Source organism: Amphibalanus amphitrite, unplaced genomic scaffold, assembly GCF_019059575.1.
Source record: "Amphibalanus amphitrite isolate SeventyFive unplaced genomic scaffold, NRLGWU_Aamphi_draft 000206F_arrow, whole genome shotgun sequence".
NCBI classification, from domain to species: Eukaryota; Metazoa; Arthropoda; class Thecostraca; order Balanomorpha; family Balanidae; genus Amphibalanus; species Amphibalanus amphitrite.
This window is the reverse complement of record NW_024881701.1, coordinates 380,178-392,573: the sequence shown is the minus strand read 5'-3', so window position 1 is coordinate 392,573 and position 12,396 is coordinate 380,178. Positions and strand designations below refer to the sequence as shown.

Sequence of the window (12,396 nt, the reverse complement as noted above, 5' to 3'; positions counted from 1 at the left end):
CGTTGTTTTGGCGTTGAATTGGTACAAGACATACGAGATGCATAAAGAAGTTCTTGAGTGTCTGCGGTTCTTAGATTTCGGAATCATTTGACGACAGAAAATATTCAAAGACTAGTAGTGCATATATATTTTTTGGGCTGTCTATAGCGACTAACCGTCTTGTTGTTTGTCCCCTGCCTCCGCCAGCTGCCGCAGACCAAGCGCGGCCGCCCGTCTGGGAGTCTGCGCCGCCATTTGAGGAGCCGGGCCGCGACACCAAAATCTACCGGACCATTCAGACGGCGCCGGGCGCGGCCGGCGGCCAGGCGGTCACCCACGCGCTGCCACCGGCCGGCGTGGCCGCCTACCTGTCGGGCGGGCAGAGTGTGCCGCTGCAGCCGGCCGTCTACCCGGCCGTCAGCGCTCCGCCGGCGGTGGCGGCCGGTCTGGGCCACTTGCCGGCGGGTCTGGCCGCGTCGGCAGCGGCGCCGGCCCCTGTCGTGGTACCGGTCCTGGTGAACACGGCCGTCCCGCCGCCGGGCTTCTCGACGCCAGCCGCCCCCACAGCCTCGACCCCCGCCGCTGCCGCCCCGGCGCCCGCTGCGGCCAAGACGCCCGCCACTTCCTCAGCTCCTCCCACAAACGCAGTCGATAAGTTCACGCAGGAGTTCATTCAGAGCAACCACCGCAGTCTGTACGGCGGCGGCAGCAGGAGGGAGACCACTGAGCACACCTCCACCCACCACAGCTCGCGCGAGCGGTCGCCGCTGCGCTCCCAGCATCACCGCACGTCGAGCCGTGACCGCGGCTATGAGCGGGACTACGAGCGCGACTACCAGAGGGACTACGAGAGTCGCCAGTCGCGACAGGTGACGCTCGTGCAGCGGCGGCCGTGGGCCAGCGCCGGAGAAGCCGTGTCTGCTGGATGGGGGCTGTGGCTGTCGCATGGATATAACGCGGCGTGCCGTGTTTCAATGACTGTGAACGTATTATGCGTTACGTCGCCTTGCTCTTGGTGGCATAGCTGTGAAATTATATGACATAATTTCACAGCTGTGTTGCGTGCGCGCCGTTAGATTTGAGAACCTTAAACGCTCATTGATTTTGCACAAAGTGCATGGATGTGATGGTCGTTCAGTATCATTCTGTAATATCTGTAACGTACTTTTTCATGTTAAAACCCATATTGTGTTCTCAGTTTCATGAATTCTCGTACGGTGTCTATGTATAATGCACACTCTGCACCTCAGTCTGATCTCTCTTGTCTTCCTGTTATCGTCTTGTCTAGTCCTGTCTTGTGGAATATGTGCTCTTACTGACGCCCCTCTGCCCGGTCGGCCAGACTCGCGATCGGTCTCCTGCAGACAGCCGACACGGCGCGGCTCCCTCGGCCGCGTCCGAGCCGCCGCCGCCGCCGCCGCCACCCTACCACCAGGAGACGGAGACGGAGGAGATGAGACAATACCGCCGAGAGTACGAGGTGCGCGAGGCAGAGTGGCGCGCGCGCAAGGAGAAGGCGCTCAAAGTGAAGGAGCTGCGCCGGCAGCTGCGGCAGGCGGAGGCCGAGGCCGGACTGGGTGAGTGGAGCGGAGGGTTGAGTGGAGGTGAGGGGAGAGCGAGGGCTGGTAGGGCGTTAGTTGTCGAGAATACTTCAGTGGGACTGGATTTTATGATATAGTTGGGTTTTATCGTTGCCGCTAAACGTTTGCAAACTGCATTGCTCAACGTTTTGATAAGACATAAGTTCCGGAAAAAAAAAATGATACGGCTTAGGAATCTTCTCTGTGCTGTGCATTCTATGAAGTATCCTTTCTGACCGCTATCGCTGACTTCTCGTCGTCTTTCAGTGTCTCCGGAGCCGGCCCGTCCACGGGAGGTGATGTTCGAGCCGCCGCCGGGCCGCGGCCAGGCGGTGCGGCTGGCCGGACCGCCGTCCGCGCCCGCCCCGGCCCCGGGACCTCCGCGTGTCGCCCCGGGACCTCCACGTGTCGCCCCGCGCGCCGCCCCTCACGCCGCTCAACACGCCGCTCAGCACGCCGCGCCGCGTGCCGCTCAACACGCCGCGCCACATGCCGCTCCCCGCGCCGCCCCTCACGCCGCGCCGCGCGCCGCTCCCGTGGTGCATACCGTGCCCGACCATGACCCGCCGGCCGGAGTTTCGACGCGGAAGCGCGTCTACCGCATTCAGAAGGACGCCGCCGGCAACCCGGTGCGCAAATTTGAGGTGAGTTTTAGTCTAATGAAGGAGGAGTTTATGTTCGGAAACGCGATGTGTGGCTCATGCCGTCCGTTTGTTCATTTTAACACTAACGCCAATTACTGCTTGTTTCTCAAGCAGTGTAATGATATTGATACAATCTCCGATAGGCTCGTTATCCTCGTTGCGCGGGCTATCGGTGTCACGGCCGCTGATCCTTCTCATCAACTGGTTTTTACCGTACCGGCCCCTCTGGCCCCCTGTCTACTATTTCTGGTGTTATGTTGATATTTCTCGCGTAATGCTGCGCCCGCCCGTCATCTCAACATATCTCTGCCGTTTCCACTGTCCTCAGCTGTTACCGGTGACTAGCCAGGTACTCCGTGACCCCTATCTGACCCAGTCTGTGTATCCCCAGCTGGATCCGGTGACCAGGGAGGTCCCCCTCTTACCCCCTGGTGGACCCAGTGACCCCTCTGACACCCTCCCCCTCTGTGTATCCCCAGCTGGATCCGGTGACCAGGAAAGTGCTTCGAGAGGTCCCTCTCGTCGGCGCGCCGCTATCCAGCCCTGGACAGGTAAGATTGCACACTACACGTATTACGTAATGTTAAGTATGGTGGGAGCTTAACAGGGGATTTTAGCCTTATGTAAGCTGACTGGATGTTCGTTCGGCCGTGGTACAGCGTCTGACTGAGCTGTGATTTCTGCCCGCAGCCGATGTCTCGCCGCGTTGTACTGCCGAACCACTCCCGCTAGCTGCCTGCGCTGCCACAAATTCGCCCACCGCTACCGCGTCTGTCACGACACGACGAGCGAACTGCCTCTGCGGGACAAACTCGGGCACAGCTGCTGCCTATGTCGCCACTTGGCAGCTGTTCCGCCTCTGCGGGATGAATCGTCCACCGTCGCGACACGACTGTGCTGCCTGTGCGGGGCGAACTCACTCACCACTGCTGCTGGTGGTCCGCCACTGCATCCCCTGCAGCACAGTGACAATAATTTAGAAGCCCGTGGACTCGAGACGCCAATGAATGCATGGGGCTCCGGTGTAAACACGTGGCTTAGAGTTGAGACCGTGGCCTCCCAAGTTGACCCGAGACTGTGGGGTATTCCGGGCGGCAGTAGGGTCATGCTCTGTGTATAGATGACGCGAGTGTGCGGTGCAGTTTCCACAGGGGCTTACGGCGGCTGATCTGTGTGTTAGGTTACGTGTGGACGTGGAGGCATGGACGAATTTTGGTCGAATGTGGGTGAATGAGTGAAACGGTTTGTCTCGTTATACCTATGTCAAAAGCCATTGCCATTGTACACATACGTATAAGTGTAGGTTTATCGACTTGGACTTCCTGGAAATCAGTCGAGCACGCATCGTCATTCGGCCTAGTGGCGGACTTCGCATCGCATATCGCTGCAGTTTGCGGCTGCGCTACAAATCCTCAGATTCGGCGTTCCAAACCAAGGTCCAGTGGTGTGTGTTACTGTGTGTACGTTCCAAGTGGAGGACTTTGTACAGGGGATGGTCAGACGGCGGGGTTTGGACGCGTGTGAGAACTGCTGAGCGAGGCGTGCCCGTGTTCATCGGTTTGTTCATCGGCGCGACGATTTGTTTTGAGCCAGTTCAAATTGGGCACCTCACGATCGCGTCTGTTTTAAATACAGTGCGCTGATTTTTGACATCTTTGTTTTGGAGGACGAGGTAACATAGTAGAAAGCAAAAGAAAAAGAGCGATATCCATTTATTTAAGTCTCAAATATCACATACACTTGGTAACGATACCACGACACTGAGCAGCACTGTAGTGGCTTGAGCCACGCGACCACCCATCATCCATAATGCAGGCACTGAACCGCGACCGAACACTTCGCTCGACGCCTCCGCTCCGGGCGCGGAGTGACGTATCGATGACGTCACCTGTCAGCTGACTGCTCGGGCAGCCGAAGGGGAAGCCCCGGCGGGGGAGGGGGCTCCCGCGATAACACCGGCGCGTACCAAGGCGGGGACAATGACACCAGTGTGATATTACCGGCCGTCTGCAGGGCCCTGCAGCCCAAGATTACGCTGCAGCCCATGAATGAAGGAAATGTCGCAGTTGGGATTAGGTATTATGCAGGGTCTGCCTACCTACATGCTATTATGATCACAATATAGTCGCCTTCACGCAAGAGGTAATCATAGAAAGCTCGGACACAGTCGCAATGTCGTACCAGCAAAATGTGGTTTCTGGTGCACAAGAAAGCAATGGATCCCGGAGGAATCGCCGCGTTAGCGTGAATGCCTTATTAACCAAGCAATGTAACATTATATAGGTATTTCGATAGATAATAGTATGCCACGATTCACACTGTATATAACTGCAAGCAAAGCAACGCATCAATCATTGAATTATATGCTAGGGGACATTACTTAAACACTAAAGAAACCCCGCAAAGGAAAGACAAGCTCTGAAATGTTTGTTCAGCTAGCTAGCGTACACACTCAGCACTACAAAATAAACTCCTTGATCTATATTCCATGAACTACAAAATGAATAAGCGATAAGCTAGCAACAGTATCACGGGCCACGTTGCTTGTACAAATCCAGCTACGACCCCACCACGCTTCACTCACTGGGGAGTCAACTCAATAGTCTGCCGAATGCGTGACAGAGATAAAGCTTGCAGCCGCATCGGATCCAACAAACTTCAATGCAGCTGCTGAGCGTTTGGCTGTTCAGTTTAAGTACCTACCCATAATAAATATACCCTAAGACACTAACGTCAGCAACGCGCCTCGGCGCGCCGGCCGAAATCGATCAATTCTACCATCGTGATCATTAAGCAAGTTCGAAGACGTGCGTGCCATCATCAATGTAACAATCATCAATCGCATTAAATCAGTTGAGACCATCCTCTGATGTGCAGCACATCTGGTAGAGTTGCCGTCGGTCGACTCGTCCATCAGTCGTGCGTTCGGTTCCTGCCGCGCTTGTAGCCGATAATGCCGCCGACGACGGCTCCGATGGCGGCTCCGACCATGGCCACGGCTCCGACGGCCAGTCCAGCCTCCAGGCCGGAGGGCACGTCGTCGTCCTCGTACTGGTCGTGGTACGCAGGCCGGCCTGGGGGAGGGGGTGGCGGGTGGTGAGCAGAAGACCTCGACTGGTGACGAGCGAGAGACTAGCCCGGTGACAGGGCTGAGTTATAGGGCTAAAGGCGAGGAGAGGGAATGGCTGGAGTTGGATCCAAGCACTGATGAGGGTGGATGGAATGTGTAAATACGGTTATCGCAGACAAATCGACAAGTCGAGTGAAACTAAGTACGTTGGGTTATGAAAGTCAAAAAATATATCACACCATAGACCTGTGCACAACTATGATTACAGATGGTCAAGATCACTCGTCAAATATTTTTAGGTACGTAGGTAGGTATCTGTTTCACCACCACAATTCGCTCATTTCCCTGTTACGATGACGTGTACACTGTACACGTACCCTGTCTGGGCTGGACGGCGGCGCGGGCGTCGGCCGTCCGCGGCTGCTGGCCCGGCCGAGGGTTGTGCGGACACTTCAGACGGTGCGCGGCCAGATACTCCAGAGGCACCCTCTCCGTGCAGCCCTCGGCGCGAAAATCGCACGCGATCTCCAGTCTGGACCGTCAGGAAACACTCGTTATTGTGGAAACATGTGTTGTCAATTCAATTCACAAGCCAATGCAAACCTAAATTCCACTCAACATAAAGTGACTTCTAACTTGCATAAATAAAATTCATCTACATACTAGGGCAAAGGTGATGTCTATTTCATTGTGTCAAATCTTATGAGCATATGGACAAGTTTTCATAAAATTGATAGGGAATAGGCATACTATGACTATGCAGTACACCATGCTGATGACTGATGAGTCATCAGTGCTGTCTTCAATAAAGCCTCACCTGCCCAGCTGATTGGTGAGCAGTCTGCTGGGCTCACACAGCTGATTCGTGCCCACCACTGTGTTGTCTAGCGGACAACGGCGTCTCGTCTGCAGCCACTGCAGGATGCATGCCTCGCAGAAACTGTGCTCACATGGTGTCTGTGAAAATGTAGTGTGGTCATTACTCATTAGTTAGTCACTAACAGTGTTGCTATACCCTTCTGATCTCACTTTGGAGTAGGCCAAACACGTAGTAAGATGTAACAGGATTGAATAATACAATAATAAAAATGTCAGTGCCACTCACCTCCACAGGCTTTTCCAGCACACACATGCAGATTGGGCACATGAGATCTTTGTCTATGTTAGCTGAAGTAAATCTTGCTGTTTCATAGCCCATGATGGACGGTTGATATTGCCTCTTTACTTGGAGGACGCGTCGCAAACTATCACTCCTGCTGGACAGTGAACAGCACATAAAGTTCCAGGTCACAACATGATCACATGTCTATAAACAGGAATATCTTCAAATTTTATTATTAGCAGCATAAAAATGATATAATAATATTGAAAACAATCTGAGGGCAGCTAGCATTTGAAAGTTGAACTTGACTATAAAAGATTCAGAATATTCACCAAAGAATTCAACAATAACAATTAAAAACAAACCCATTCCATCCACCAACACATTTGAAATAAAGGAATTGAGTTTTAGAATCCTTTTAAATCGGGGTCATAGGTACACAAAGCAATATAAGACACCTCACAAAAACTAAGCTGATCGCCCGAGGGACCCTACTAGACTTTTGAAAGAGAGATGACGACGACCACACATATACATAAAACTTTGGCTCACTGAACTCTATAATGCTTTGGCTCAATAGGCTGGGATGAACAGCTGATTTTGGTTCCAAGTTCCAAAAAGCTTTTGATGATGACGTCATTGAAATGAAGAGTTTGTAATCCTTTGTTATAGATAAAGCACAGTATAAGGTATTTTTTTCACAAAAAAATCTTCTTCAACCTTTGGCAAAAATAAAACGAATTACCTATTGAAACGGCTACGGTTACAAACTCATGTGTTTTGGCGATAATTGTAATGTAAACGTCTAAGTCCAATGGCGTCATATATAATTTTATGTATATCATTGATGTTTTGGTGCGTCATATTCGTAATATTCATATAGCTCATAGGCTGCGCAGGCTGTTCTTTTTTTATAGTTTCTGCCTTTTTGGTTGTCTTTTGGTTCTTGCTTTGTAATCAGCGATGCCATTCCTTGGGATTTGTCCCAAGATCTTGGGATTTGAACATTAAAGGGACCCTCCCACCTTCAAAAAAGTTAATGAATTTGCATGAAAGTGATGTCGCTCGGTTCAGAAAGAGCAAAAACGAATATCTACCAAATTTCATCGAAAAATATTCACCGGTTTTCAAGATATTAGACTTTTACTTTTGTTTACTTTTTGGGATCTCCGCTATTCCTAGCGACTTTATTTGAAAGTGCGGCATTTGTTGCGCGCAAAGCAGCATATACCACCGCGTGCTACAAAACGTTTTAGTCAAACATTTAACGGACGTTCGAAAGCCTGATGACGTCATCAGATTCCCGTAATGGTTAAGAGATAGGGACCAAGCTGGTCCCACCCTGCAAGTAAAGGGAAGAAATTTCTTGAACACCATAAAGCTGCGGGGGTTGCGACCAGGATAAATGGTGGTTTCTGAGCCTGGCCGCAAACTTGGCTATCTCAACTCAAAACTAATGTTAAGGTGGGAGGGTCCCTTTAACATTGGGATCTTGTGATTTGCGCTGCATATCTTGGGATCTGGCAGAAGCTGATTTCACTTTGTCGTCTCATGCTGTCGAATGCTTTTTTCCTTGGTCGATAATAAATTTAGGATGGATTTGCCTCACGGACGGTTAATAGCATTCAAACATATTGAAGTAACGGACGAAGCTTGCGATGTTTCTAGCAGGGCCCTGTTTCACCGGTGATAGCAGCAAGCTGCTATCACGTTTCGCGAGCTGACGTCATGTCGTGACGCCATACTGTTGTCGTAATGGGTAGTTCCGGCGCACGATTGCCGCGACCTTGGCGGCGGCATTAAGTGACGTATGAGCCTAAAAGTAAGAGTTTACGCAGTCATGATAGTATATATATTTTTGATACATATTTTTTCAATATGATGTATTTAAAAGAAGTTCGGTTTAGGAAAAATTTGGACATTAACTTCGAACATTTAGCTGATGACGTAAAACAATATTGCGGCAATCGTGCGCCAGAATTGCCCCTTACGTCAGCAGTATGACGTCATCACATTACGTCAGCTCGCGCAATGGGGCGTTCCACGAGAAGCTAATATAGATGTCGCTGCTAGTCAAAGCCTCAAAGTTTTTTTGCGCAGATGTTCCAAATGCGGCGCAGTCATATCGTGTTCATTTTTGCTTTTTTGTACTGGAGCTGCTCGCAGTTGCCATTGTAAACGAATCAGTTTCATGGAAATTATGACTGACTGACGCTCGGAAGAAATTGCGAATATAATGCGTATGTCTTTCGAACTTGAATCTGAGTAGAGTTTGGAATCTTGGTTTGGAGTCGGGTTTATCAGATAGTGATTTAACTTGTTGAAAAGACGATCAGAAGCGTTAGATAAAAGCGTTAGAAGGCCTTGGATAAAATAAAGAAGCTTGCAAACATGGTTGGCTGCTGTGTTCCTGGATGCAGTTGCAGTAGCACTGTTGGAGGGCACAAAATACCACGTGAAGAGAAGGTGAGCCAAGTGAATAGCCCGGTTACCACACGTCATATAACATTTTCAATGTTTCTATGTCCAAATGGCAAGGTGGACTTGAAATTTTGTCAGAGATTTTAGCTCATTAAATTTATATGTACATGGGTGGATAATGTGGTATGACAGGTGTGGCATGACCCAGACCACAACATAGATGCTAGGCCACACCGAGATGTTCCTCGCTACACCAACTTTTGCAACCATTCTCCACCAAGGGCTATGTGTACAAGAAATTGGCATATGTTTGCTGCTGATATAGCCTGAAGGGCATACCTATCATGGATTGATCATGTGTAGTATATCATGTCGGTTGCCTGCCATTTAAGTATGCCATTGCTGAAACTCCTTTTGAATTTTCCACAGCCTTTTGGCTTAAAGATGTCTCACTGAGGCCGTAATGTCAGTTTTCACATGCAACTTGCACATTCTTATAAATTGGTCTTGATACCCTGACCTGGAAATGTATTATCATGTTTGCTTGCACAAGTAATATGAAGCTATTTCTTCAGATCTCACATATAGACATTACCACATTTAACATGACTGTTTTACCCACCACAGCTCCGCAAGACCTGGTTGGTGCAGATCAGGAGAGAAGGTTCAAAACGATGATCTGTGTGGAAGCCTTCAGTATCATCTGTAGTTTGTCGAAAACACTTCACACCTAATGATTATATGGAGCCATCCTGGACATCCAAGATGGCAGGAATTGGTGAGTAAATAAACAACAAAATTTATCATCTAAGCATGTGATTTTAAATCTGGCACCGACTTTTAACATTTGCCATAGGTACCCATGTTTGCTTTTTCATGTTGATGAATCCGTATTTTCAGTTACCACTTTTTATAATGTTTGGCTTATTATGTGAAGACATGTAACTGAACATGTGATCCAGCATAAGCAATCCTACACTAGCCTTACCTCAGTAGGTACCAATTCTTTCTTTTAAAAATGCAAATCAGGACAAAATTCATTCGCGAACAAAGACATCCATAATCAGTAACTTCAAAGATTGTGAAGGAATGCAACACAATTCAATATAAAATATCATGTCAAGGTCAATCAATAGCAATTCTTTGCCAGGCAGTTCATACCTATTAACATTCTACCTTTGTTATTGTGTTCATTTTGATGCATAATCTAACCACAATTCCTCCTGTTTTGCTTTCAGTCAGGAAGCAGCTGAAAAAAGATGCTGTCCCAAGCATTTTCCCATGGACTTCTGCAAAGAATAAGGTAGAAGTGCAGAGGAGAGCCAGGAGCATGCAAAGACAGCACACATCTAAACAAGAAGATGTTGCTGAAGAGCCTGATGCAACTCTTGATAGGATAGGCATTAGGCAACTTTGATACAGTTGAGGAAGTTGCCTGAGCGTGCTGATAAATCCGTGCAAGCAGAGCAAGGTAGCGTGAACTTCTCAGTAGACCGTTTCAGTAACAATGACAAGGCCATCAAGTTCTATACCGGGTTTGATAGCTTCGAGCACTTTCGGATCGTATTTGACTGTCTGGGTCCGGCAGCGCATAGGCTTCAATATTACCCAGATGGCTCTGCTTGCACGGTGATCCCTCCTCTAGACTGTTTCTTCATTACACTGGTAAAGTTAAAGAGAAACAAAGAACTTTTTGAACTGAGCATGATGTATGACGTCTCAATCTCGCTAATATCCAACATAGTCATCACATGGGTGAACTTTATGTATCGCGAGTTTCTGGACATAGGACTAGGTTGTAGGTTCGGGGCGGGCCGTAGCGAGGATTCAGGGATCACAAAGGTGATTATAGACTGTACAGAGGTAGCAACTGTGAAGCCTGGAAACGTGATCGCGCAGCACGCCACGTATAGTACGTACAAATCTACAAACACTATGAAGACACTAGTGACAATAACACCCTCGGGTATCGTAACTCACGTTTCCCAGACATATGGTGGAAGCACCAGCGATAATGCGATAGTGCAGGAAAGCGGCTTGTTGGAGGGCCTCGGGCCGGGAGCGGAGGTCATTGCTGACCGTGGATTCACTGATCGCTGCCTCGCCGAGTCTAGATCTGTGAAGCTTGTGACCGGGACCCCAGCCTCGATGAAGGGTAGAGGACAGTTAACGCCTAGCGAAAGAGCCGCATCGGGGGCCCTGTCATCTCGACGCATACACGTGGAACGTGTTATTGGGTTAGCCAAGACCTACGCTATTCTACGTGGTCGGATGTGTGTATCTCAGGTTAAGCTAAGCACGGAAATAGTGTACATCTGCTTCATGCTCGCCAACTTCCGAGGGAATATAGTGAAGTAAGCGTACCACACTCCTACGAGTCGAGAGGTTCTGAATGTCCTAGTGTCTACCTATGTATGTCTCTGACTTACTATGTTCCGACAGATCAATGAATACACGTCTCATATTACATCAATTTTTTGCAGTTTTCAGAAACGTGTAATACAGGGACGTATCAGGCGCGTGTAGTAACAGAATTTAGTCGAATCTCAAATACCAGGCAGCCGTATTAGAACAGTACAACAATGTAATTAAATATATACTCAGATGATCGACTCTCCTTCCTCTCCTCATCCACACAACTCGCTAGTCACAGCCTATCAAAGCCTGCAAAATGTATGCGCGCCAGATTTGTACCAGCTGCGCCAAACGCCTTTGAGGCTTTGCATAGCAGAGCCACCTGGTGGATTAGTTTCCCCTAGAACGCCCCATTTGATAGCAGCGTGCTGCTATCACCGGTGAAACAGGGCCCAGGCATTATCTTCCCGAGGTCGCAGGATTATTTACGGTCGTCAAGTTAGATGTAAGTGAATCCTAATCTATAATCTAAGATTCGGAATCAGGTGAGCCCCTACGATTTGGACCAAACTTGGTCAGTGGATAGAACGTAACGTCCTGATTACGATGCACCCAAAATCTAAGCTCGGCCCGCCATATTTACGAAGTTACGGATGTTTGAATTTCAAGGTCATTCGGGAGAGCCCCTGCGATTTCCGTCAAAATTTGTGTACGGACACTCTAGATGCTCCTCATTACGAATATCACAAAATTTAAGCTCGGCCCGCCATATTTACGAAGTTACGGAGGTTTGAATTTCAAGGTCATTTGGGTGAGCCCCTGCGATTTCCGTCAAAATTGGTATACGGACATATTACATCCTCCTCATTACAAATATCATAAAAGTTAAGCTCGGCCCGCCATATTTTTCAAGTTACGGAGTCACAAAGTTACGGAATTTCAAGGTCATTCGGAGAGCCCCTCCGATTTTCGTCAAAATTTGTATGCGGACACATTACATGAATTACATGAATTTCAGTGAGTTTCAAACGTCAGTAACTTTTGAAATAGTGCGGGCCGAGCTTAGCTTTTACGATATTCGTAATGAGGAGCATGTAATGTGTCCGCATACAAATTTTGACGAAAATCGGAGGGGCTCTCCGAATGACCTTGAAATTCCGTAACTTTGTGACTCCGTAACTTGAAAAATATGGCGGGCCGAGCTTAACTTTTATGATATTTGTAATGAGGAGGATGTAATATGTC

At 48.9% G+C, this 12,396-nt stretch overlaps 2 protein-coding genes and 1 long non-coding RNA gene across 7 annotated transcripts in view; 2 read left to right on the top strand and 1 right to left on the bottom strand.

The window, feature by feature from the left end:
* Positions 1-3,853, top strand: part of LOC122385039 (atrophin-1-like) — a 49,233-nt gene extending 45,380 nt beyond the window's left edge. The window contains exons 8-12 of the mRNA XM_043373001.1: positions 187-848; positions 1,322-1,556; positions 1,827-2,203; positions 2,683-2,754; positions 2,894-3,853. Of these exons, the coding sequence (XP_043228936.1) occupies positions 187-848; positions 1,322-1,556; positions 1,827-2,203; positions 2,683-2,754; positions 2,894-2,935 (1,388 nt within the window). The 3' untranslated portion in view covers positions 2,936-3,853. The remainder of the gene's footprint in view (positions 1-186; positions 849-1,321; positions 1,557-1,826; positions 2,204-2,682; positions 2,755-2,893) is intronic.
* A 937-nt stretch (positions 3,854-4,790) lies between these two features.
* Positions 4,791-9,802, bottom strand: LOC122385045 (E3 ubiquitin-protein ligase NRDP1-like). Of its 5 annotated transcripts, none has more exons than XM_043373018.1 (5): positions 9,785-9,802; positions 6,379-6,529; positions 6,091-6,230; positions 5,651-5,805; positions 4,791-5,277 (listed from the first exon to the last, which is right to left on the bottom strand). In XM_043373018.1, exons 2-5 carry the CDS (start codon positions 6,469-6,471, stop codon positions 5,117-5,119), a joined length of 549 nt encoding a protein of 182 aa, XP_043228953.1. In that variant the 5' UTR covers positions 6,472-6,529; positions 9,785-9,802; the 3' UTR covers positions 4,791-5,116. The 5 variants fall into 5 exon arrangements, with proteins under 5 accessions (XP_043228953.1, XP_043228956.1, XP_043228955.1 ...); XM_043373021.1 differs by lacking the exon at positions 9,785-9,802 and adding an exon at positions 6,903-6,909; XM_043373020.1 differs by lacking the exon at positions 9,785-9,802 and adding an exon at positions 6,871-6,901 and having other exon boundaries at positions 6,379-6,595.
* LOC122385046 lies at positions 8,611-11,265 on the top strand. The gene is made up of 3 exons (XR_006257142.1): positions 8,611-8,841; positions 9,424-9,574; positions 10,035-11,265. It is a non-coding gene; the product is annotated as an uncharacterized LOC122385046 (long non-coding RNA).
* The last annotated feature ends 1,131 nt before the right edge of the window (positions 11,266-12,396 follow it).

Bases quoted from the DNA above. Each gene is read 5' to 3' on its own strand.
- LOC122385045 (XM_043373020.1), bottom strand. From the start codon at position 6,549: ATGTGCTGTTCACTGTCCAGCAGGAGTGATAGTTTGCGACGCGTCCTC. The intron at 5,806-6,090 runs GTGAGGCTTTAT...CTGACGGTCCAG, and splicing joins CTCACCAATCAGCTGGGCAG to ACTGGAGATCGCGTGCGATT. The intron at 5,278-5,650 runs GTACGTGTACAG...CCCCTCCCCCAG, and splicing joins CGCCGTCCAGCCCAGACAGG to GCCGGCCTGCGTACCACGAC.